Genomic DNA, 27,458 nt, shown 5'->3' with positions numbered 1-27,458 from the left:
AAATATTCAGCAAATAGTTATTAAGCACCTCTGTGAGTGAGATACTAGGCTAGGTATGAGGAAGATGAGGAGAAGATATGTCCACTGCTCCCACTGAACACCTCTGTATAGAAATTTCCAGAGTTACATAGATGATAAAATGAAAGTTATAGGAAAAAATGGAGCACTAAAGAAGAGACTGATCAGTTCTACCACCTACTCTAAGCTTTAGTCACACTGGATCCCTTGTATTTTGCTGAGCATATGATTTTTTCATGGTATACATATGTTGTGCCAGTTTTTTTCTCTGATAGAGATACCCCACAGCCTCTTGGGAAACTCCGAGTCCTTTAAGACTCAGAGCAAATGTAACCTCTTTTGTGAGAACTTTAGTGACACCTTCAGGCAGAGTTAGGCAATGCAGCCCGTGTTCCCCTAGTAGCTTGCTACACGCGTATATGTATACACCTGCGTGTATGTGATGAAGAATAGTTGACATTTTGTATGTCTGTCATCTCTGCTAAACTGTGTTCCCCTTGAGAGTGATCACATTTTGTTTTTTATCCCGAATCACTAACAAATTCCTTGACAAAGTGTGGAAATTCAGTTAATACTGAATAAATGAAGAAAGGAAAATATTTTTTGGTCTCATTAGGAATTTCGGGAGCTCCTGCAGTATCGAAATAACTCGGACAAAACCCTTGAAGCAAATGAAATGTTGCTTGAGAAACTTCGGCAGAGAATACAAGATAGAGATGTTGCTCTAGAGGTATGTACCATAATTTTGTTCATGATGTTGTGGATTATTTCATCCACAGGGGGACTTTAGAAATGTATTTACTTAATTTGCTGCTTTTGGGAGTTGGTTGTCCATTCCTTTATATCTGGAATCTTATTGAATAAGAGTGATCAGAATAGTGACTCTTGTGGAGCTTTGGGATGCTGACTTTGCTTGCAGCGGGCTATAGACGAAAAGTTCTCCAGTCTAGAAGAAAAAGAAAAAGAACTGCGTCAACTTTGTCTTGCCGTGAGAGAGCGAGATCATGACTTAGAGAGATTGCGTGGTATCCTCTCCTCCAATGAAGCTACCATGCAGGTAAGAGCAAAATCTGTCATGACTTGGTATCCCTTTCCCACTTGGATTCTAAGCCTGAAACGTATCCCTCTCCCACTTGGATTCTAAACCTGAAACATCACCCCTTCCATCATTTTCTGAAAACCAGGATATTTGCTTTATTAAAAAAAAAAAAATACAAAAGCAAACAAAAATAGCAGTCATTAGTTCTGTCATTATACATAAGGGAGTGAGAAGTTTTAGCACTTCTACTGTGAACTTTGTAGGAGAGGGCAGTGAATATGGATTTTTATACATAGTTCTAATTTATTTCTAATCCTTGCTAATATTTATATACTTTTATATAAACATTGCTCAGATGCAGCTATTATATTGTATTTTTCTCATTAATATTATGTACATGTCCATGTACAGCCACAATCAGAACACTTGTTTCTCTTATTAATATTTATTTACTCTGGGCTATTTTTGTATATTTATTTTAGAGCTTAAATATCTAACCATCTGACACTTCTTGAAGTTCTTCACTTCCTCCAAAGTACTTCATTTAACACATACATTATATTTATCTCTCTACAAACTAGATGAGAGTTTCTAAAAACAAAAAATAGACTAGTATGGCATTGTTAGATTAGATACTATGTTTTTTCCTTTTGCAAAAGAAATTGATAGATAACTTAGGAGATAATGTAAAGGTGGATCAAGTTTCCTGTTTATGCTGAGGAGTGTAGGGTGGCCCTTTGACATAACGCTGCTTTCTTTGTGACTGTAGTGTATGGAGAGTCTCCTGAGGGCCAAAGGCCTGGAAGTGGAACAGTTGTCTGCCAGCTGTCAAAACCTCCAATGGCTGAGAGAAGAAATGGAAACGAAATTTAGCCATTGGCAGAAGGAGCAAGAAAGTATCATTCAGCAGCTACAGACATCTCTGCATGACAGGAACAAAGAAGTGGAGGCAAGAATTTAGTTAACTTAAGGGCAGTTGGTTTAGTGATGACATAATCTCAGTCTTGCATTAGGACTCTTGAGGTCTGAGAGTCCGGTGACCCAAGTCTTTAATTCCATCCTGTCTCTGGGCAGGTCACTGGCTTTCACTGGGACTTTTTTTTCCTATACCTATAAACTCAAGGGGACAATTATCTTTCTCAAAGAAGTTATGTGAGAATTAATGAGATCTAAAAAAATGTACCTACAGTACAATAGCTAACCTTTGTTATGGTGCTCATGCTGCGTCAGGCATGTTTTTAAGAGCTTAATGGATGTCAATTCCTTGAATCCTCACAAATCTATGAGGTACATACTATTATTCCTCTTTTACAGACAAGGAAACAGACTTCTGAAGTGAAGCACCTTGTCCAAAGTGACGTAACTAATAACCGGCAGAGCCAGTGTGCACCCCAGGCGATCTGGCTCCACAGTTTTAACCCCCATGTATTACCTCCAGTGTAGAAATAGGAGCTGTATCACCGTACTAATAGATACAGTGCTTGTTATTTTTTTCAGCTTATCATTTCGTGTTCCCCCTATAAAGTCAAACGGGAGTAGATAAATGAGATAAATGAACCGAGTGCCCATTTATCCGCACCTAACATTGTTATGTGCCCTGAGCATTATAGGGAAAGGACTTATTTTAGAAAACAATATGTACATTGCCATCCTAAGTATTTTTTTCTGTATTGTTAGTGCTCATTCACTGAGCATGTATTGACAGTCTTTTATGTGCCCGGCCTATGCTGGATCTGCAGGAACAAAAATGAATAAAACATCATACTTGCTCTCTCTTCTACGATAGATTCTTTTAAGCCCTTTGATATACAGTAGATGGAATTCTTTCCTCCAAAACTTACACTGTCTCGCCTGTATTAGGATCTTAGTGCAACATTGCTCTGCAAACTTGGACCAGGACAGAGTGAGATAGCTGAGGAGCTGTGCCAGCGTCTACAGCGAAAGGAAAGGATGCTGCAGGACCTTCTAAGTGATCGAAACAAACAAGCGGTGGAATATGAAATGGAGATTCAGGGCCTGCTTCAGTCCATGAGCAGCAGGGAGCAGGAGAGCCAAGTAAGGACTAATGCCCAGTGCAGAAGAGTATCACTTAGTGCGTTTATAGTCCGCACTATAGGAAGCATTAGAACTTTATAACGTGTAAAATTTATGTCATTTTACAGTCCATTCTGTTAGTTCTTTTCCTTCAGCCTATTAACTAGACTGCAGTTTTACATCAGTCATCAGAATATGAAATATTTCTAGAACACTTTGCATTTGGAGGGTGCCTAAATAATACATGTCCCCACTCATTAAATTCATTATGTACATTTTCTTTTCCTTAATGTTCTGATGCTTTTGACAGAAAGGAATATAGGGTTCTGGAGTGTTTTGATTTTGATTCTAAATTATCAAGACTTGAGTGATATTTTGTTTCTAGCCAGGGTATGGGAAAACTTATACTTTACATATTTTCTCTTAATTCATGTAAAATCTGAGTTATTTTAAGAGAGAAAAAAAAGATTGTGTTTTTTCAAAGGCCGTGATGAGAATAAACAATCTCATAGTACTATGGCATATAGTAATTTCAAAATAATGGTACACAAATATTTCAAAAGTAAATTCTTAACTTACCCTCATTTTCACGTATCTTTCTCCTAAAGGCTAGAGAAAGTCTAGTATATTTGACTTGTGCTGCATTTCAGGGACCGGTCACTCAGAATTCTCCCTAGTCAGTTCTCAGAGGGAACTAGATTCTTATCATTTACCTATGTTATTTGACAATAATATTCTCTAATGCTTCCTTATATTATGGGATGTTTATATTCCACTCATCCAATTCTTAGGCCCACTGAAGTAAATACACATTTTGTTAGAAACATGCTGCCATGTGCTGCAGAAATTGCTTCTAGAGTAGACCTAACAAAATCATTGTGAATTATTTAAGTCTTTGGCAAGAGGCTAACAAGTCTCTGAGTTTTCTTTTTCACCTTTTTGTAATTTGAAAGAACTAGCCTTATAACACTTAATAGACCGCTGGTAGTAAAATAATGGAATCTAGGAGATGCCTGAAATTACAAAAGATTTTCAACTCAAGAAAAAGTGTGATGACTGTATGCTTCTAGATCTGCTTCTCGAATTTTATATGCAGAAAAATCCCTTAAAAACATAGCCTCGGGCTTCCCTGGTGGCGCAGTGGTTGAGAGTCTGCCTGCCAATGCAGGGGACACAGGTTCGAGCCCTGGTCTGGGAAGATCCCACATGCCGCGGAGCAACTAGGCCCGTGAGCCACAATTACTGAGCCTGCGCATCTGGAGCCTGTGCTCCGCAACAAGAGAGGCCGCGATAATGAGAGGCCCGCGCACCACGATGAAGAGTGGCCCCCACTTGCCACAACTAGAGAAAGCCCTCGCACAGAAAGGAAGACCCAACACAGCCATAAATAAATAAATAAATAAATAAAATAAACCCAAAGTTTAAAAAAAAACAAAAAAACAAAAAAAAAAACATAGCCTCAAGAATTTGCATTTCTTACAAGCTTCCAGACGATGGTGACGCTGCTGGTCCCTGAACCACACTTGGAGGAGAAGTGCTAAAAACAGCGCTGCTAGAAAAAGAGTACCAAGCCAGATAGACCGTATATACGGCACAAGATATCTTGTGTATTATTCACTCTGTTTCTTCCCATAATTTCACAGAGATTTTTATTAAGGCAAATTAATAATGTACTGTTACCTCTAAGATGGTTATGTCCAAGTCCCTAAAGAGTCTGAATTTTACGTACTAGAACTGGAAGGTTATTCTTTTATTTCCCTTAGAAGTGATGACAAGAGCTCAGCTTCTTATTTAAAATAGTAGTAATTCTCCCAGAGACAGTCGATGCTATAATATAGCTAATATAGTCATCATCTTATACCCTCTTTTAGTCTTAGTTTATTATTTCTAGATTTTCCGATTAAATGCAGACTTTCTATGTGGTAATGGTCACAAAAAAACGTTCTAAATTTTTTCCTTACTGTACCATCAGGTGTCTTAGAAAACTGTGGGATTTGAAATGAGATAAACTGGGTTTGGTGATTTTGAGGTTCAGATTCTCCTGATCATGTGGTCTGATAAAAACGTTTTCTGTGTAATTGATTCATTCAATAAATAGGTCTCGAGTACCTATGAGTTGAGTGCCTACTATGTGCCAGACATTGTTCTGGGTGCTTGGGATTCAGCACTGAACAAACATAGTACTTGCCCTTAGAAAACTTACATCCAGTTGGGGCAGGGCAGGGGGGCAGGGGGAGAGAGAGAGAGAGAGACAATAAATAGATATATTGATTACTGGTAAGTGCATTGTAAAAAAAATTTAGCATGACGGGGGAATTGGGAGTAGAGATGAGATTGCTGTTTTAGATAGGAAACGCAGACTAGGCCAATCTGATAAAGTTGACATTTGGCAAAGGCCTTAAGGGAGTGTACCAAACAAATGTTTGGGCAAAGACCACTCAGGCCAAAGGCACGTGACTAAGGAAAGACATATGTTACCCAATTCAAACCAGAATATTAATACCTTAGCCTGATAGTTCTAGCAGAACAAGTTTAGATTATTTTATCTGTAATAGATGTGTTATATTCCGTTTTTCCAATATTGTGCCTATGAGAGACTTTCTTTCCACTCATTGACTATGGTTTTTCCTATAAAATAAAAGCAAGGAAACTATTTCTTAGAGCCCCACTGGCTTTTCTTAAATGGTTGGCTTTTAACAATGACATCAGAACACAAATTTTTTTTTTATTAGAATATCTCTCTAATGTTATGTGTGATTTCCTTACTAGGCTGCTGCAGAAAAGATGGTACAGGCCCTAATGGAAAGAAATTCAGAATTACAGGCCCTGCGCCAGTATTTAGGAGGGAAAGATTTCATGATGTCCCAGGCACTCATCTCTAACCAACCAGCTGAAGTTACCTCTGTCAGTCCCCATCTTGGAGAGCAAACTGATCAAGTAAGAACCATAGACTTGTATAGATGTTTATGCCAACTGCATTTTCTTTTTATATCTGAGGCATAAGTATGATAATTTTAATATCAAGTTGTGCGAGAATGTTCCAAGTCCTTTTCATTGTGATCATGGTTCCTGTATCTTCCTAAATCCCCCGACTCTTCCAATTTTTAGGGTTCAGTGCCTATACCCTCCAGAGATGATAGCACTTCACTGACTGACAAAGGGGATACTAGCATACCCAGGTCTGCGTTAGGTAAGTATCAAATTTCATTTCATTCAGGAACCTCTGTTTTTCCTTCCTGTAGCTCTCTGTTAATAGGTTTGGCCAAGACTCTCTTTCTCTTCCTACCATAATGGAAAAAATAAGTTTGGATTCCACCGAAAGTCTGAAGACATGTGTCTTCTAGGGAGAACTGCCCTTGCCTTATTTTGAATTAAAAGTATTGCTCTGGCTACACGATTTGGCTCAGAGAAACTGCATCCTAATTCTCTTTTTCAGTTAGCTTTGCAGGGATTCAGGAATGCGGGAGGCAGTGTTTCCAGACCTGCACAGCAGGACCACGGGGCTGAGGCTGTCTCCTGGGTATCTTAAGCAGGCTGAGGCTGCTCACTGTAAATTGGCGTAACCCACATTACAGTGTTGGGAGGGGTAGGCAGTGCCAAGCTCCCCTCCATCCAAGGGATGGTTGTAGGCCTTGAACTCCCTAAAAACAACTGAGCAAAACTCAAATGGGTGCCTTAGATTAGAGTCTCTGACTTTCACAGACCAAAAGGTTGGGATCTAGGGAAGCATCAAAGAAACTATTATCCAGTGAGTTCCAAAAATAGGGGCTCACCATGGTTAGTGACTTGGTGATTATAGTGCTATGATAAGAAATGTTGTGGACTTGGAGAATTAACTTACGATTTTTTTAATGATTTTAAGAATGTATAAACTTTGTGTTATAGTGTGGGGTATTATGGAATTCATAGATGAGTTGTGCAAGTAGTCATTTTTTAGTGGGAAACTATGCTAGTTAAAGAGTAAAGGATGCTGGATTTGTTTAATTTACTCCGTATTTACCTTTTTTTAAAAGCATCTTTCCCCAATTTTTTATTTTGCAAATTTCAAGCCTATAGAAAAGTGGCAAAAATAGTACCATGAATACCCATATACAGTTTTATTAAGATTCACCAGTTGTTAACATTTTGCTACTTTTGCATTATTTCTTGCATGCACACACACACAGCTGTAATGTTTTTTTCTGAACCATTTAAAAATGACTCACAGACATCATTGACACTTTATCCCTAAATGCTTCATTATGTACCTCCTAAGAACAAGGGCATTCTCTTCCATAACTACAATATAATTATCACGCTCAGGAAATTTAGCTTTAATGTAGTCCTAGTATCTAATGTACAGTCTATATTCAGAGTTCCCATTGTCCCAAGAATATTCTTGATAGCTGGTTGTTCTCCTCCCTCAGGGATCATGCATTGCACCTACTTGTCATGGTTCTTTAGTCTCTTTTAATCTAGAACAGTTTTCTAGCCTTTTTTGTCTTTTTTTGACATTGGCTTTTTTTTTTCAATTGAAGTATAGTTGATTTACAATGTTGTGTTAATTTCTGATGTACAGCAAATTGATTCAGTCTTTTATATATATATATTCTTTACCATATTCTTTTACATTTGGGATTATTACAGGATATTGAATATAGTTCCCTGTGCTGTACAGTGGGACCTTGTTGTTTATCCCTTCTATATATAATAGTTTGCATCTGCTAACCCTAACCTCCCAATCCAACCCTCCCCCCCGCCCCCCCTTGACAACCACAAGTCTGTTCTCTGACATTGGCATTTTTTAAAACTCTGGGCCAGCTAATGGCCCTCAATTTGGCTCTGATTGTTTCCTCATGGTTAGATTCAAGTTAAACATCTTTGGCAAGAATACTACGTGGATGATGTCTTTCTCAGTGCATCACATCAGGAGCACATGGTATCAGTTTGTGTTATGCTCGGTGATATTAAGTTTAGTTGTTTGGTTAAGGTTGTATCTGCCAGATGTCTCCACTCTAAAGGCTCATTTTCCCCTTTGTAATTAATAAGTGATCTGCCAGCAAATGCCTTGAGATGTTGATAGTTCTGCTTTCCCACAGTCATTCACCCAGTGGTTTTAGCATCCTTTGAGCTTGTTTGAACTCACTATTTGGTAGTTTAAAAAAGAGATTTTCTATTTCTGAAATTCCTTCTTTGTTTAGTAGTGTGTATTCTTTTATAAAGAAGAGATGCCCTTTCCCTATTCTTCCTACTCCGTTTGTTTATATCAGTATGGAGTAATGGGTTCTTTTTTTTAAAAAGATCATTTTATTATCCATTTCTGTCATTATTCCATTTGATAACCAAATTATCCTGGATTTGGCCAACTGGAGCCCCTTCAAGCTGTTCCTCTGTCCTTTCAGTATTTCCCCATCTGTTTTTGAGCTCTTCCATACTTTCTGGCACAATAAGATGTTCTGTGATTTTCTTTTACTTTGCCTACCTCCGCCCTGAAATTATCCATTACTTCAAGGAGCTCTCTGGTTCCTTTTAGTGGGTAATGGCATTTATATACTAATATCTGGACATAAGATATGTTCATAGCTACAGGTATGTCATTTGCTTCTAGACCCTTTTAAGTGAACAGAGCTAAGAATGTTTATATGTATATGTGTGAGCATGTGTGTGTGTGTGTGTATATATACACACACACACACATATATATCTCCATTTGATACTGATTCCTCTAATTCCAGTTAAACAATACAAGTTCTTTCTTTCCGTTATTTCGTATTTGTATCTGCCATCTCCCAACATTGAGAAACCTGGTTACCTGTAACATCACTATATTTATACATTTGCACAGTACACAAAAATAGTTTCAGAATGGCTACATGAATACCACTATCAACAGTAAATCTATTAAATAATGTTTAAATTTTCTTTATAATTCTTTTTATCCTTAGAATATTTCCCACCAAAGGTGTAGAGTTAGAATACTGAGTTCAAAAATTATTTGGATTAATTTTTTTTATTATCTTCTGGGTGGTTATCTTATCAATTTGCTATTTAGTTTCATTCATTTATGTTAGTATTCAATGTTTGGCTTTTGCTTCCTCATTGTGGAACTAACTTTACACGTTAATAATAAAATATTAACGTGGTTCAAAGCTCAAAAATATAGAAAAGTGTACTCAGAAGTCCCATCTACTTCCCTGTCCTTTCTCTCCTATTTTTACTCATCCCCTGAAGACAACCAGTTTCATTTCTGAGGTATCCTTCCTGTGTTCCTTTTTGCAAAAATACGCAGATTAATCCCATGTGTATATGTGATGTGTATGTGTATGTTCTTATTTCCCCTTTTCCTAATACAAAACATACTTCACTAGATGTATTCTTCTGTGCCCAGCTTGTTGTACTTAATATCTTGGATATCACTCCTTATCAGTTCATAAAGATATTCCTCATTCTTTTTTATGGCTAAATATAGTACTTCACTGTGTGGATATACTATGCTTTATTCATTCTTTTGTAGGCTTGTAGGTTGATTGCAGTATTTTGCTATTACAAATAACGCTGCAAAGAACAACCTGTGCATATGTGATTTGTTGTTGTTGGGTTGTATCTTAAATTCCTTAGAAACAAGGCAGCAAAGATCACATTATGTTGATACTGATTATAACTAGCATTATGTATTCATTTTTAGGAGACTTGGATACTGTTGTAGGGCTGGAAAAAGAACTGAGTAATGCCAAAGAGGAACTTGAGCTCATGGCTAAAAAAGAAAGAGAAAGTCGGGTGAGTTTTCTTGTTAAGCCTAATTTCTTAATTCCTGTTTTTTTCAAAATACTTCATATTTAAAAGAGTAAAATTCTCCAAGTATAATATCTGGGTCCAAATGCAAGTTGAGCCTTTTTTCTTTCTGGAGAAAAATAGAAATCCCTTTATGTACACATTTCTCACCAAGGTGCTCTTGTTATTTATAATGGGGATCATTAAAACTTTTTAAGTGCTGAAAAAACACAGCTTTCTCTGCCCATTGCTAACCGGAATAAAATAATTACAAAGGACTTGTGAAAAAATGAAGTGCTATATAATTGCTGCTTAGAATTATTACATTAGATCCATGAAATTAGTTTTAGAAACATGGAACAAGAGAAATTTGAGAAGGACCCACGTTTATTGAGTACTTGCTATATGCAGTGCACTGTACTGGATACTTAAATTAGCACTATTACTTACAGCTCTGCTAAGTAAGTCATATTGGCCCTATTTTATAGATGACGAAGCTGAAACACTGTTTTAAAACGTGGAGGTGGGGAAGAGTTATATGGCTATAAAATGCTAAAGCTAAGATTTAAACTCAAGTCTTTTGTGACTCAGAACACTTCCTAAGAAGTCATTTCCTGGAGCAGATAATTTTTCCCATTCATATGCTCTATTTCTAGCGATAGAGGTTTCATCAATTTTCTTAGAAGAGGCCTCTCAGCCTTACAGAATCCCTTCCACTTCTTCTTCCCTATATAGCTAGTTGTTTGTACTATGATGTAGGAGAAGCATTAGGGCCACAGTATAGAGTTATAGACTAAAACTGAAAGCCTTTATGTTACTATGGCCTCTAGTTTAGAAGATCGGTCAGTGTCATGGGTTCCTAAATTAAGTTTAGCTGGCTAGTCTGCATAGCTCCTCAGTTTTGTTCTACCTCTTTGTCATAGTTACATCTATAATATAAAACCTGCATTCATATTTGTGATGAAATTATCTTATTGTACCTCTAATTTCTCTTTTCATTACCATATTTCTCCTTACAGAGTTATATGACTCAAGTTTTGAGGATATGAAATTGTGTGGCATTTTAAAAATACTAGTTTAAAAAATCCCCTAGTTCCCCTCCTTTTTTTTGGTTCTGCCCTAGCCATTATCGTGTCAGATAATTTAGTTGCCACATGCTGTTCCTATTTATCTCACATATATTCAGTTAAGAGTAATGTTACTTTTGGTTTTGTCCTGTTTTCAGGATCATAAAATTATAATGACTATAAATAAATATTTTGAAGAAAAATATTTAAAAGAAAAAGATGGGTATTTTGAGTGAGTTATATTTAGCTCTATTGCTTACGTCTGTATGTTCTTAATCAACTACCACTTCTCAATTCAATGCTATGTATTTTCATTATCACATTTCCTCTCATATTAGGTATTTACCAAAGCCATATAGATTTTCCCAGATTTTTCAACATTCCCCCTACTCCCTTGAGATAATAGTAGTGGTGGTAATAATAGTTATCATTCACTGATTGCCTGCTGTGTGCCACACACTTTAATACATTTTCCCTATTCTCACATAACCCTGAAAAGTAGATATTATTCCCATTTTACAATTGAAGAATCTGAAACTCAGTTTAAATTGCCTTGTTCAGGAGATTATGCCAAGATTTAAGACCCATGTCTATCTGACTGCAGACCTTTAGCATGCTGCAATAATGTTTTTTCTTCATGTTCTCATGTTTCTTCAATGGTGCAACTACCTCGATATAAAATAGCAGAGGTCTCTGACGAGGGCCTAATCAAGAGCACCCCTTTTTCCATACCCGAAATCTGAACAAAATGAGAAATGAAACAAAATAGTGGCAGATAGTTTGGTACTTTATCAACTGTATTACTGATAAAGTCTTACATAGAGAATTTAATGCAAGAACTAAGTGGGCCTGCTGGCCAACCCCCAGAATTAGGTAGACTTATCTGCCCAGACAGGCAACGCTGGGCCTCAGCAGACCATTCTGCATGGTGGGGAAGAGCTTGCCTTTGGAGAAGCAGTGGCTTCCTACAGGCAGCTGTCTCCCAAGAAGAGGAAAGGTGGAACTAAGTCAAGCTTGCTTGGTTTATTCTTCCCCTGTCTACTGTTAAGTCCCTTTGGCCTGCCTAGGGTTGAGTGAGTAAAGGGGTGGAGAGAGGTCAGGAGTTACAGTAACTGAGCTCCTTCAACAAGGAAGGACATATGAGGAGAAGCATTTCCTCCTAATATGCCACAGTAGCCCAGAATCATCAAATACCTTTGTATAGTTATAAACCATCATAAGGCCACACAGTGATTCTATAAGCATTGATGGAGTTAGAAGATACACAAGTAGGACTTTCCTGGTGGCGTAGTGGTTAAGAATCCATCTGCCAATGCAGGGGATACAGGTTCGAGCCCTGGTCCAGGAAGATCCCACATGCCGCGGAGCAACTAAGCCCGTGCGCCACAACTACTGAGCCTGCGCTCTAGAGCCCGCGAGCCCAACTACTGAGCCCTCATGCCACAACTACTGAAGCCCATGCACCTAGAGCCCATGCCCCGCAACAAGAGAAACCACCACAATGAGAAGTCTGCGCACCTTAGCGAAGAGTAGCCCCCGCTCGCCACAACTAGAGAAAGCCCGCGCGCAACAATGAAGACCCAACACAGCCAAAAATAAAATAAATAAGTAAATTTATTTAAAAAAAAAAAAGATACACAAGTAAAATTTTTATTGCTTATAACTTACGTTTTATATTACTTAAGGAAAAAGGTGCGGCTTCCTTTAGGAAGCTTGATTACACCTTAAACTAGCTATGTGTCATCCATCTTCACTTGTCACACTACTTTTAAAAAATTATCTCAAAATATTTCCTTAAAATGTTTACTTACAAATAACTTGCCATTACCATTAAGCATATAAGACATAGCCTGGTGGCTCTGAGTCTACTTCCTTGAGTTTACATTCTGGATCTACCACTTACTGGCTCTGATTTTGAACAAGTTCCTTAATTTCTCTCAGCCTCAGTCACCTCATCTGTAAATTGAGGAGTAGAAGAGTAGTTATCCTGTAGGGTTGTTGGGAGCATTCACTCATTCTTTCATTCATCAGCTATATGGGTACCTTCTCTAAGCCAGGGCAAGTGGTGGGGATGAATAGGGAACAAAATCAACAAAGTCCCTGACCCTATGTAATTAATTCTTCCTGGGGAGATTCAGACAACAAATAATATAATTACAGATTGTCATAAGCGATATGAGGGAAATAATAGAAAGGAACATGTATGGGACCATTTGAGATAGAGTGGCTAGAGAATGCTTCTCTGAGCAGATGCCTTGTAAGCTGGGACTCGAGGATGAGAAGGAGGCAACTGGGGAAGATATTTCAAGCAGAGAGAATAGTAGGTGCAAAGGCTCTGAGTCAAGAGAAAGTCTGGTATTCCTAGAACAGGAAAAGTCCAGTGTGCCTAGAAAATCATGAATGAGGTAGAAAATGGTTCATATTGAGGTTGAAAAAGTGGGCAGAAGCCAAGTCATTAGGTTTGTTAAAAGGATTAAATATATACAAAGTATTTTTTATAAGGCCTGGAACACAGTAATAAGCACCTAGTAAATGTTCCCAGCTGTGGAAATTATCATAATCGAATATTTGGCTGTCATTTTCTGGTGAGGAGAGACGAAAGATACAACATTGAACGTTTAGGGCCTACAGTGTTAACTTTTGGTAGGACTTCTTCATAGGTGGTGGTGTGTTCTTCCATCAGGAGGTGTGTAATGTTTGGTGATCTCTTGTGATATTGATGATCGATGCCTCTATTAATTCATTAAGGCTTGCAAAAATGGAGATATTCTGTCTTTTTTTAATCTTTTAGCTGAAACACTTAGGTAAAGAAAAACATCTATTCTTTTTTTTTTTTTTTTAATTATTTATTTATTTATTTTTATTTATGGCTGTGTTGGGTCTTCGTTTCTGTGCGAGGGCTTTCTCTAGTTGCGGCAAGTGGGGGCCACTCTTCATCGCGGTGCGCGGGCCTCTCACTATCGCGGCCTCTCTTGTTGCGGAGCACAGGCTCCAGACGCGCAGGCTCAGTAATTGTGGCTCACGGGCCCAGTTGCTCCGCGGCATGTGGTATCCTCCCAGACCAGGGCCCGAACCCGTGTCCCCTGCATTGGCAGGCAGACTCTCAACCACTGCGCCACCAGGGAAGCCCAAAACATCTATTCTTGCATCTGCTAATGGTAACCCATTTTTTAAAGAAGTATAATAAACTCATTAATTAAACAAATTTGGTATGTTTTGTAGTGCTAACAAATATGGAGGACATCATTAAAACCACATTACAACTTCCCATGAAACACCCTTTCGTACTGCACAGTGCAGTTTATTGATCTGATCCAGTAGTGCACTATTCATGTTCTAGTTTCTATTTGTACTACTGGCTGATAGTGATAAGATATGGAAAAGCATTTGCTTCAGTGTTAAAATATAATTGTGCCACGTATTGTTTCCTCTACCCACTGACTTCAGGATTTCTTTCTCCACAGATGGAACTCTCTGCCCTCCAGTCCATGATGGCTGTGCAAGAGGAAGAGCTGCAGGTGCAGGCTGCTGATATGGAGTCCCTGAGCAGGACAATACAGATTAAAGAAGACCTCATAAAGGTCTTTCAAAGCTTTTTAAAGACTATTGGAAATGATTACAGCTCAGAATACCTGTAGGGCACCTTCAGACAACACTTGGATACATTGAGTCTTCTTATGCATTGTTAGTTTGAGACTCTTGATATTGCCGTATTCTCTCTGGTTTATGTCAGATTTGCTAAGATTTCATAAAGAAGCTATTGTTACTGTCATACGGCTTATTAATATCCCACTTAAAGTATAGCAGACTATTTCAAGAGATTTGTTACTTTGTTCCTGTGCTGAATAGCGTTTTTATTACTTATTGGGTTGGCCAAAAAGTTCGTTTGGGTTTTTCCATAAGATCTTATGGAAAAACCCAAACTTTTGGGGCAACCCAATATTTTTATTACTATACTTGTTTTTGACTTTTAGGACCTGCAAATGCAGCTGGTTGATCCTGAAGACATACCAGCTATGGAACGCCTGACCCAAGAAGTCTTACTTCTTCGGGAAAAAGTTGCTTCAGTAGAATCACAGGGTCAGGAAACTTCTGGAAACCGAAGACAACAAGTAAGTTATTGAATTACAAACCTTATTTTTTACTGTGAGATAAACAATGAACAAGCCATCAATCTCAATTACTTATGAAGGTGTCTGCTGATGGAATTTCCTAGAAAATCTGTGCTCTAAAGTTCCCTGCCTTGGTCAGTAGCAGCCACAGATGCTCTTTTCTCACACGTGTAGTTCCTTTGTAACTGCTGTCCCGTATGTGACCTCTCTTTAATGCCAAGCTTCTTAAAATGACTTGTTTGCCTGTACTCCTCTCTGTCTCCACTATCATCTCTCTCACTAACTACTCATGTCATTCCAAGCTAGCTTTTAACTCTACCAGTTCACTTAAATAGATCGCTGCGGTTATGCACTATCATAGCTCATCTTCTTTATAGCACTTACCGTAGCTCACAATGACATGTGTCTGTGACTCATGAATGTCTTTTCCCCCCACTAGATAGTAAGCTTATCCTTAGAACAGAGTCTGGCACATAGAATTTGCCCCATAAATGTTTATTGAATGAATGAAGAGTACTGGTAAGTCCTATTGTATGTTTCCCTCTTGCCCTTCCTTGCTTTCTCTCCCACTCCTTCTTCTTGGCCTCTTTCCTGTCCTTCTGACTTCACTCTCCTCTTTCTTCTTCTTGCTCCCATATTTGAATTCTGCCTGATAGAGGTTTTTTTTTTAAATTAATTTATTTTATTTATTTTTGGCTGCATTGGGTTTTCGTTGCTGCGCACGGGCTTTCTCTAGTTGTGGCGAGCGGGGGCTACTCTTTGTTGTGATGCGCAGGCTTCTCATTGTGGTGGTTTCTCTTGTTGCGGAGCACGGGCTCTACGTGCGCAGGCTTCAGTAGTTGTGGTGCATGGGCTCAGTAGTTGTGGCCCGCAGGTTCTAGAGCGCAGGCTCAGTAGTTGTGGTGCACGGGCTTAGTTGCTCCATGGCATGTGGGATCTTCCTGGATCAGGGCTTGAACCCATGTCCCCTCCATTAGCAGGTGGATTCTTAACCACTGCACCCACCAGGGAAGCCCCTGATAGAGTTTTAAAGATAAAAATAGATAATACGGCATTGACTTGAAAACTGTAACATACTATATATAGAAAGGTTAAGTCAGTAATGAGATAGTGAGCTTTTTGAGTCATAGTTCATGCTAATACATTCTTTTGGTCTCTTTCTCAGGATTAACTGTGGCTTCATGTCTCTATTTGCATGTTGCTTCTATTCTTTTTCCCTCAGTTGCTGCTGATGTTAGAAGGACTGGTAGATGAACGGAGTCGGCTCAATGAGGCCTTACAAGCAGAGAGACAGCTCTATAGCAGTCTGGTGAAGTTCCATGCCCATCCAGAGAGGTAAGAGAGTGACTGCACTGTTTTTCCTTTTATTCCTCATTAAGTGCAGATGCTTACAGTATACAAGGAGGGAGAAAAAGAAAATCATAACTGGGACTACCCGACTTGTCACTAGTTGTAGGGATTGCTCTGAGCCTCAGTGTCTAAATCTTAAGTCAGGAATAGCATCCATGTCATGTAGCTATTGCAAAGATCAAATGAGGAGACGTGTCAGGTGTCTGAAATAATGCTTGCATATAGTAAGCACTCATTGTATGTTTCTTTCCTCTCTCTAATCCATGTCCTATTAAAGCCTGCTTCATTATAAGACTATAAAGGGCACTGACACTCATTGAATATAACTGAAGAAAATATAATTGTTGTTATGGCTAATATTACCCCAGGATTACTCATAGCCATCATGATGAATCTATTTTCCTGTACCTCTTGATTTTTGGTCATGTATATTATATCCTTCTGGTTCATTTTATATTCCCTTAATTTTTTTTCCTATTTTGCCTTCCCTCCTATCCCCTTTCTCTCTTTCCTAATTTTTATTCTTTTACTATTCAATTTTTTCTAATTTATTTTTGAGTTAAAAAATTTTTTTTTCTTTCTCCTTCAAGAAAATGAAGGCAGAGGAAAGGTAAAATAGGACCACTTGTGTTACTTTATAAAGAATCTCTGCATCTTTGTGAACTGGATTCCTTTTCAGAGCACTGTCAATTTTCGGTAACAAATGAGAAAACAAATATCTTCAGTAGAGACCCTACTTGGCTCAATATCGATTCAGTTTGCATTTAGTTTTTCCTGGGTTTTGCCTTTTCAGAAACTAATGTTTTTAGTTAAAAAATGAAATTTCTCTTAGTGGGCTATAGGGGTGTGAGATAAATATTAGGAACTATAATTTTATGTCAAATTGGCCCAGAATCTAGGATAAAGGGACAAACTTTACAGAAAGTAGGCCTTGCTAATCTACCAGCATTGAACACAAGGGCCACAACAAAGACCACATTCATTTACTGTGTCCTAGAGAACAATTACTCCAGGAGTCTCATGGCTCAGAGTGACACTGATGGCTCTTTGGAAGCATCTGTTGACTCATTACATTGATGGCTAATCCATTTTCCTTCCATGTATGGCATGTTTAATCAGCTCTGAGAGAGACCGAACTCTGCAGGTGGAACTAGAAGGGGCCCAGGTGATACGCAGTCGGCTAGAAGAAGTTCTTGGAAGAAGCCTGGAGCGCTTAAGCAGGCTGGAGACCCTGGCCGCCATTGGAGGTGGGGAACTGGAAAGTGTGCGAGTTCGTCACGAGCATGCCTTCTGAGCACTGGCGGGTCAGACTGCAGCCCGGGATGGAGACCCTTGTTTGCACTAACCAGAGAGCCTTGTCTGACTTTGGCAGAATTAAACAGTGACTTACTAATGATAGAACTGGTACAAGTAGCATCAACTACAAAGTGAAACTCACTTTAGTCTACCTGTATTTCACTGTACATAGCTGTCTCTAAGTTGAATGGTGGAGGTTACAAAGTATATTTGCGTGCTATAAATCATTCCATTTTAGTTTTCCCACCTGTTTTCATTCTTTTCCCCAGCCCTTCCTTCTTTTCGCTCATCCCTTCTACAGGCCAATAAAGTTTATTCCTCCCCCACTTTCACAATCCATTTCCTATGTTCCACATCATGTCATAAATGCATGCGTGTGTATTATTTTTGCCATTCAGTCAACTCCTGCTCTTTGAGTGAGAGCAATTTTTTAATCAAGTAAAAGTTTCAAGATAAGAGAGAGATAAGAGATTGAGAGTCTATAAGAATGACTTTGCAAAAGTGGTATAATCCTTATCAGAAGGTAACCAAAGCCAAGTTTTGCAATAATAGACTGAAAGTATTCGGAAGGCCAAGTTAAAGAGCAGAGGCAAAGACTGTTAAAGTGTTTATAGTAAACCTTTACCTCTAATATTGTTTCAGAGTTGATTATTGAATGACAGTGAAATTAGATTAGGTGCAGATTAAATTCCATTAAATTTTTTTTCTTTAAACTAAGGATATTGTATCTAGTCAGAACACAAATTTAAGAAAGCTCCCAGGTCTTCCGGAGTCAGAATTCTCTATATAAAAAGATAATTTCAAATGTAATGTCCTCCTTTAAATTCAGTATTTCACCAAATAACTCATTATGACTAGAAGAGAATATTTCTTGCATATTTTTAATTTGGTAATGGCACTAGATGGAGTCCTGTATTTTTTACTTTTTAGTGCTTTTGCATTTCTCCATATTACAATAAGTAATAGGCTTCTGGCTTTGATGTGTTTGAATAGTTTAGAAAGAAATGTCGCAGATCTTTCTAGGTTTTGGTCATCGTCTCAATGCTTTCTTATTTCAACATGACAGATGTAAGGAAGGGGGCCCTTGAGATTATACTTCTGGTATCTTAAATGTCAAGAGTATAAAAAGTAACCAAGGTTACTTTGGAGCCTTGCTAACCCATGAGGTTTGTTATTTCTGCTGGAATTAATTTCCTAGATTAGAAGCTGAGGTTTCAGTTTTTAAACATGGAATTTGGTGAATAGGGATTGAGGCTCTTTAGCCCCATAAATGTGACTGAGTACCCTTTCTAAACTAGGTGGGGCACAGTGGTTTTTCTTTTTGCCCTCCATTTTTTACATGACACTTTTATTTCTTTCACATTCATGTGTTGACTTGGCTTGCTTACCTTATAACTTCTGTCAAGTTTCTGTAACCTTAGCCACGCCTGTAACAGATAGAGCATCTGTCACTCTAAAATGGACAGGGAAGAAAATATTCTACTGGAGAAACACCATGGAATTCTCTGATTAAATAGGGATAGTTTGTAAAAGATTGGTAGCCATAAGCTTTCCTCTTAATGGAAAGCTTTTCAGTTTTAATAGGCTTTGGGTGGTACAGGGATCATTTAAGAAAGGAGATTGGAAGTATAAGCAGAATCATCCATTTTTTCTTAGTCTTCCAATGTTTAGTGGCCCTTTCCTGCACAAAGCTCTGTAACGTTGTAGAAGTAAAGAGGAGGGTAATCGAGCTGTAGAAATATCACCCCACCAAAGACTAGCCTGTCATATGATTACAAGGCATTTAAGAAATGCCTTTCCTTATTTTTACTAATAGACCAATGACACTTTCTAAGTTTCCTATTAAGATTCAACCATGGGTGATATTTAGGTTCTAATGGCTCATAGTGATTACAGTAATTTATGTAAACTACTACTTCTGTTTCTGTCATTCTCCAACGAGAATAGGAATTTCCCTTGTTATCTTGAGCAGTTGCTCAGTGTTAGAAATATTAAGGTAGTGGTGTGAATAATGAGAAACTCAACTTCCTACTGAACAATGAACAACATACGTAGATTGGGGGAGAAAGTAAGTGAATTCTAGTCCTGATTTGGATCTTGAAAAGATAGAGTAACTTGTGCTATAGCTACTTACCTTTGATATTGGTCCTTGGGAAACATTTTAGAAAATTAGGTGATTTAGTGGCACAAGAGAAATTAAAAGTTTGGTCTTGATAACGTAGATGTGACTAAAATCTGGTACTGACTTTCTGGTCTGTATAGCTGGAATGAGACTTGCAAACAGCGCTAACTGGGGAGAGCTTGCTGGTCTAACAATTTTGTGTGGTAATTTGGCATCTTATTAGAGAACATGATTCTAATGCATTTTGTTCTGTATCCCACAGATAGATGATGCTTTGGCCACATCATTCATATAATCATATTTAGCATGCTATAATATGATTCCATTCTCTCTTCAGGGCCACAGACATTTTCTCTTACTGAATTATTCTACTTTTGCCAGGCATTTTTCAACCTTACAATAATTTTAGATAAAGCATTGTGTGCTTATAGAACCTTCTGCTTGAATAAAAAGTGTGAAAGAAAATGAAATGAAATTCTCACTCAGGCTATGCTTAATTGGAAGCATAGAACTTAAATTGAGAAAAATGCATATTGATAGATTTGGTCTTTCTCACATTTCCTTTTTGGTTGTAATGGTTGTAAGAGGTCAGGGTAGTTGAAGTCTATAGTTTTTAGAGCTAGAGAGTTGAAAAGGACCTCCAAGAAGATTTATTTAATGAGTGAAATGGAGTCCTTTTGACAGATATTTCCCGTAAACTCTTTTCTATTACAGGTTTAAACTATATCATTGAAGTCTGGTGATTGTTAGTGCCTAGTATAAGTCGACATTTTTCTGGTGTTCTCTTTTTAGCTATTTAGCCAAGTTACAACTTTTTCTGAAAAGGCCTGATGGGACTATTTTAACATTGTCAACCTTTTACTTTGATGGGGTGTACTTCTATCCTTATCCCCCCCGACCCAACCCTCTCCCACACCCACCTCTCTACATTCAGTTGTGGATGGTAGCAATATTTTTGGTTCCTCCACTTCCTCCTTCATATTTTTAAAAGATTTGTCCTTGTCATTATGTATAGTGAGAGATCTGTTAAAGATCAAGAAAATCTTGACCTGGATAGGATATTAGATCCAAGCCACGAGTGTCCTTAGGAGGTTCTTTCATTTATTCTACTTGCACAGTTTATACATAAATGGCAGATATATATAAAAGACCTATCACTTTTATGCTTACTTATGCTTCTAATTCAGTATCTGGTTGAGAGGTTTGGTTCATAGCTTCAAAACAGTGCAAAAAAATTGATTTCAGTTCTCTCTGCTTCAGTCTCCTAGTTGGATCTAGAGTCTTCTGATTAGGGAAAGAAAGAATAGATCAGATCACACCCAAAATTTCTCCTTTCATTGAGGAATAAAGGTTGACTGACCTACCTAAAGTCACTTCCCTTTGGACTGTAAGCCCTAGAGGAAACTATAATTTAATACCTTTGCTTTCCTTGAGCTAGTATTGGAAAACTCTAGTTCCTGTTGTTAGGATAAAGTTACTGTTTTCTGGTTTCTTGGTCTTTTTATTTGAAAAAGTCACAGACTCTTAATGTCCCTGAAAAACTCAAGTTGCCTCTTCAACTAGGGTCTCAGTAGTAATTCTAGAGGCCTGCAGGCAGTGTGCAGGGATATATGACAAACTTGCTAGGGAGTCGGGAAGGAATACAGTGACCCACACACTTTTAAAGTCCATTTTCCATCCTGCCTTATAGAAATGGCACTAGAGGTGGGATAAATGAAGTTAGCTTTCTTTTTCAGATACTAACATCCTGTGAGATACAATCATATAGAGTATTTTCTCATTTCTCTTTGGGGTAGAGCTCAGAGAGCTTTTCTTCTCCCTTTGGTAGTATAGCACCATTTGTACTGTAGAAAGAATAGCTGGGAATATGGAGCACATATAAGGCAACCCAAATAAAAAACAGAAGGAATGAGTCAGTGGGACAGTACATCAGAGTGATTTCTGTGGGGTAATACTTTCTGCATCTTAATGCTTTTTGGACTATGGATTTAAGCCACCCTCCCACTAGACTTTTCGAGCAATAACTTTTTTAAGCCTTTTTTTATTATGATTGAAAGACTACCATGTTGCTTTTAAGTAGTTTGAGTATTGACAGAAGGTAAGTTCTCAACTTCTTTCTATGTAATCACTGAGCCAGGATGAATTTCCCAAAGAAATTTCCCAAATAAAGCAAATTTATAATTTGCTTCCAACAAAGGATGGGAAGTGGAAGGGACACATAAAACTGTAGAGCTGACAATACTAATTTTATCAGATTTCAAATAAGAATAATTAAACTTATAAAGTGACATACTAATTCTTTTTGCATTACTTTCCCTTTTTGTTGTTTAAAGTCAAATTCCAGAAATAAAAATCTTTATCATACTGTTTTCTTCTTGCTAAAGCTGGAAGGATAAAATAGGTAGTTCATCAATATCAGAAAATGTTTGATCTAAAGTAATATGAAGAGTAGTGTTGTTAATTAAGTACATGAACCAAATGGACTTCCTTGTTCCCTTTGAGAACTCATGATTGTCTAGGAAATGCATGTAGGTTTGTTTTTGGTATATAACATGAGTATACAGTGCTTCCTTTTGCAATTATCAAAATCACTGCTCTGAAATACCAGCCTGTCTCTCGATCTGTGAACTTTAGAGGCATGTGTATATACAAGTATGTTTTATAAACCATGAATTTCTGTCTGTTTCCATGAAGTACTATCAGTTTGATAATAAAAGCAGGTTTACTTTTATCACTTAAAGTTTTGGTCTTAGGGCTGTTGAGAAAAATTAGAGTGATTCATAACAATTTAAATGAAGAAGGAAGTGACGTGTTAAATAATCCAGTAACGTGGTGCTAGATTATTTCTAGGACTATTTCCCCACCAAAACAAGCTGTAAATTTTCATTTCTTCATGGCACTGTGTTGTGTTAAATTGTGTTAACATTTGTGCTGAAATGGAGCATGTACTTTTTTATATATAAGTGTTAGAATTTCAGCTACTTTAGTTGAGACACAGAAAACTGTCACTGATCCAATAAAAGTATCAAAGGCCAAACTAACTATTTGGTTTCATTCTTAAAAGATTTATGAGAAAAGTAGAGAAAGCTCATATCTTTTTTTTTCCCTTATAGGAGAATCAGTCTATTGATTATTGTACTAAAATTCCAAGTCAAATAAGGCTCAGGAAATTTAACTAAAGAAAGGAAGGGGAAGAAACCTGAATTTTTCTACTCTCAAGGAAGTGAGACTAAAGAAACAGCATTATACTTCCCCCAGAAGTGTGAAATGGACTACTTTACCTTAAAAAAAACATTTCTTGCTCTCCTTGCTGAAGGAGAGTAGTAGAAAGTGGGATGAAAATTTGAGGAGTCCATTGTTTTGGTGGGTGGTGCTGTCCCTGTGTATGTTCCTGGAAAGGCCTGCTTCTTGTGTTCTTTGAGGAAAAAAGAGATCATAAGCAGGAAGAATTCCTTGACATTACAGACTTTTAAGTCACTGAAAACAGTTGCCTTCTGAATTGTAAGCTTGTAAGCTGGAAGGGTACCTAAGAGATGTTACAATTTAAAGACAAAGATATACCATGAAGGGGCTTGACTGCAGACAACAGATTTCTAGCTACTTCATTTCCAATATCAGAATCTGTGTAGTTAAAGAATTTTATTTCTTGGCAGAAGCTTATGGAAGATTATATGAAATCTTAAAGTTTTCTTATGGTCCAGAAGGGAATGGATGCAGGTAATACTGCAGTTTGATAGGAGACCTTTTTTCTTTGATCCTCTCATGTAGCATCATAATATTTAAGTCATCAATAGTTGGTTCATGACGTGAACAGGTGAGAGTTCTTGTAATGAGCACATGGCAGAGTGCCTAGGAGTGAAAGTGAGGTGAGCCCAGAGGACATAAGAGCCTGGCACTGAGGGAAAAACAGCCGGGCGCTTGTCACTGCAAACTTGTTCGTGCTGTAAAGTTTAGCTCTTGGAATCCCCTTTCAAAATTAGTCAAATAAGACTCCTATGTTCTGAGCAACTTTATGGGAAAATATTACTCCTTTTCTGTTGGTTGCGTATAAATGGCTTGAAAAGGAAACAATAATGATGGTAGAGTAGAATTTGGAGAATATGGTCTTGTTGCAGCCCAGTTGGGACTCATTACTGAAGAATTAAAATAACACTTCATGACTTTCCCTCAAGGCTTATTTGTGCACGATGGAGTTTTAAGGCAGTTATTATTTAATGATGATGAATCCTATTTGTAAAACCTATTCAAAAGCATTCATCTTAATCTACTGATAGATCTGTGTTTTTTCAACTGTCCTGCAAAGTAGGGAGAACATAACAGTGTTACTTCAAACCTCCTGTTGGGGAAACATATTCAGCAGTGAAGAAGTACAGATAGACTCAATCAAGATCATCCAGTAAAAACATTAGGTATAGAATTTTCTTCTGCTGAGTATTTTTAGGTTCTACGGTCTTTTTCTACCCTCACTTTTCAGCCCATAGACCAGTTTACCAACAATAATTTAAAACAATAATAATAATAAGGCAATATACTGAGTACACAGTGTATGCCAACCACTATTCTAAGCTCTTCAGAAGCACCAAACCCTTGAAAGTTGACAGGTGTATGGAGTGGATATTACTATTAACCCTAATTAATAAGTAATGGAACTGAGTTACAGAAAGGTGGTGATTTGTCTAAAGTCACGTATCTAATGACGGAAGCAGAAATCTAACCTAGACAATCTGGCTCCAGAGTCCATGTTCTCAATAATTATGCCATCCTCAATTTAAAAAGCACAGAAGTATGAATTTTTACCTCAATGATGAAAAAAAAAGACCTTATTTTTACATACCACTTAAATTTTTGCCCAAGGATTTTATAGTATTATAGAAGTTTATTTCTATATACTTTATAGAGTCAAGTAGTTGGTAGAAAATAATTTTCTAAATCTAAGAAAGGAAAGTTTTGGTACCACCTCCATTATGTGTGGTTCAGAGCCTAGAAACTTGGAAGAACCACAACTTGAGAAACTACCATCGAAGCCTCAAATAAAAGGTTTTAATAAAATTTCCAGTCTAACATGTAAAACTTAATCCTGGAGATAAAACCTGGAGACGCAAGTTAAATTTGAATGAAGAGATTCTTAGCTTTCAGAAATTCTAAAGGTGGCGGACCATTTTATTTATTTATCAAACATAAGCACTCACTTCATCAATATATAGTATCTTTAAATTAGAAATTTAAAGTACTATTCCAACTTAGTTCTGAAGACAGTGTTTTGTTGCTTTGTGAAAGCATAGAAAAGGGTATCCTCCACAAAAGAGAAGTCCTTTATTGTCATTTTAAAAAAACCAGAAATGGTAAAAACAGAAAGAGGAACGGCTAATATAAACTTATAGATAGGACCTTGTGTGGGATAACTTATTCCAATGTTTTCTATAAATTTTGTTTTTAACTTTACCCCTCAAACAAACACACACAAAAGAGGCTTTAGCATTCTAATTCAAATTGGTAAAGGGCTGAGCAACCCTTAAAGCTGCCCTGAAGGAAGTATGGCAGACTAAGCTAGATGAAAAAATGAATAAGGAAAACAAAACCCCTAGTAGTAGAATATCAGGATGAAATGGGCATTTTGGCTTTGTCTCCGCTTAACTCCTGATGAAGTCAAAATCATGGTATCCTGCCCCAGAGTGAATTAAAGAGAGAACATTATGTAGAAATGGAGATGTGGCATCAGAAAGGTTGACAAAGGTAAGTGGAGGGCAGAAAGGGTTAGACAAAAGCCTTCAAGGCCAGTGACAATCACTCTTTGTAATCCCCACTTACCTTACTTCTGGAACCTAGTACGGGAATCATCATGGGATGTGGGCCCAGAGTGGTATGGGGGTGAGGATCCTGACCTCATAGAGCTGAACTTCCTTCAACCACAGGATCGTTCTCTAGTCCAACACTCGGAAGGGAAACAATGTGAAAAGTGTGTTTTCTTAATCTATCACCGAGTGGGACAATTTATTTTCTTTGCAGGGAAAGAAAAACGTTCTGATCTCTATTGCTGTACAGGGAAAGATTTTCCAAGATGAGCATAATATGATAGGGATGTCCTCAAGTGAATTAGCATCCTGGGTTCAGTGAGTTTCCAAAGCAGCCACAGCTTAGGAAGTGTGTCCATTCACCTCTACACAACCAGTGTTCTGAATAAGATGGTTCTAGACCTGGTTTGAAAAAGTAAGTATTGGAAATCCCTACTGTACACAGTCTGCCAAGGATCTCTAAAGATGCTGAATGGTAAAGGTGCCTCCTCGTGAGTAGGGCTTTATTGAATAGGGTAATGCCTTAGTCCAAAGTTAACACAACATTCACAGTAAAGATCAGGGAATAAGTCAAAAGATTAAGCTGTTAGGACTTTAATGAGATTGGCCTGGGCCATCGCAAATCCCTGGTATAAACTTGCAGATGCCAAGAGATGGAACGTAAGTGTGAACTGGCCCTGTTCACCTTAACTGTTGAGGGTAGTGAATGCTCATTATTCATGCAGAGCCTTTCATTCACAGATGTCTGAGCTCAGGAGCAGGTTCTTTGCTCTTGGAGGAAGAGACAAAGATCTGGTTTGTCACCAGAGGGAACAGTGAGTTGCCTCTGCCTGAAAGCCCAGAGACTTGCCATCTCGGCACAGCTCTTACCCAGAACTAGCTACGTAACCTAGGTCAAGCCACCTAATCTCTTTGAGGCCCAGGTTTCCCAGCGGTCATAAGAGGAGTTTTAACAGGTTGGTTGCTGAGGCCAGGGTCAGAACTAGATCTCAAAGTTCTCTAACTCGGGCAGGTTCTGTAAGACCCGGGGAGTGTCACGGTAGATTTTCTTTGGTTTCCAAATGAATTTACCACTATGAATTCCTACACTTTCAGAAGAAATCAGTAATGTGGGCCACAGGTCTCAATCTCAAATTTGATGAATGGTCTTATTTTAACAGACGTGGAGAAGAAGAAATGCCCTAGATTTGTGCTGTCTGATATGGTAGCCACCAGCCATGTGTGGCTATTTGAATTAAATTTAAATTAATTTAAATTAAATTAAAAAATCATTTCCTCAGTCATGCTAGCCACATTTCAAGTGCTCAGTAGCCACATGTGACTAGTGCCTACTGAATTCAACAGCAGAGGCATAAAATCGCAGAAAGTTCTATTGGTCAGCACTGCCCTAGACCTTTACCTGGACTGTGAATGGCAACTACTTGTCCCTTAGTGCAGGGCATAGATGTTTGCGCCCCAGGGTGACTGTGTTCATCTTTGGGGAATGGAAGAATGGATTAAATTCCATTTGGACAAAGCAGTGCAGGAAACCCTTCAGGCACAGGATGTTGGCATTGGACAAGAGTTTGAGGGAGGTGGGAGGAGGGGAGGTTAGTGGAAGGGGTTAGGAAACAGCTGAACCGTTCTGTGCCGCGGGGCTGGACTAGCCCTGAGCTTCTGTAGGACACAGGACCCTTAGAGGAGGGTTCCTCAGCAAGATTATCAGCCCACTCACGACTGATCCCAGCAATGGAAAAATGTGAGAGGAGCCGGGCTGCCCTAACCCCAAGGAAATCGGGGACCCTCTCAGCACTCGATGGTGGGAAAAAGTTGTCACATTGGGCCCATGTCACAATAGGGAAAGTTATTACATAGACAGTCAGTGGCTGGAGGGGAATA

At 38.2% G+C, this 27,458-nt stretch overlaps 1 protein-coding gene across 30 annotated transcripts in view; it reads left to right on the top strand.

Moving 5' to 3' along the window:
• Positions 1–27,458, top strand: part of PDE4DIP (phosphodiesterase 4D interacting protein) — a 216,511-nt gene that overhangs the window by 135,682 nt on the left and 53,371 nt on the right. For all 30 annotated transcript variants that reach the window (XR_014262377.1, XM_082457572.1, XM_082457562.1 and 27 more), the window contains 11 exons: positions 635–748; positions 938–1,075; positions 1,827–2,006; positions 2,918–3,112; positions 5,861–6,028; positions 6,200–6,281; positions 9,756–9,847; positions 14,373–14,489; positions 14,883–15,020; positions 16,243–16,355; positions 17,490–17,617. Coding sequence is in view for 29 of the 30 variants with exons in the window: in XM_082457572.1 (XP_082313698.1) it covers positions 635–748; positions 938–1,075; positions 1,827–2,006; positions 2,918–3,112; positions 5,861–6,028; positions 6,200–6,281; positions 9,756–9,847; positions 14,373–14,489; positions 14,883–15,020; positions 16,243–16,355; positions 17,490–17,617 (1,465 nt within the window). In the remaining variant the exon portion in view is untranslated. The remainder of the gene's footprint in view (positions 1–634; positions 749–937; positions 1,076–1,826; positions 2,007–2,917; positions 3,113–5,860; positions 6,029–6,199; positions 6,282–9,755; positions 9,848–14,372; positions 14,490–14,882; positions 15,021–16,242; positions 16,356–17,489; positions 17,618–27,458) is intronic.

This window comes from Balaenoptera physalus (genome assembly GCF_965194825.1).
Source record: "Balaenoptera physalus genome assembly, chromosome: 1".
Lineage (NCBI taxonomy): Eukaryota > Metazoa > Chordata > Mammalia > Artiodactyla > Balaenopteridae > Balaenoptera > Balaenoptera physalus.
This window is presented reverse-complemented; position numbering and strand designations above follow the sequence as displayed.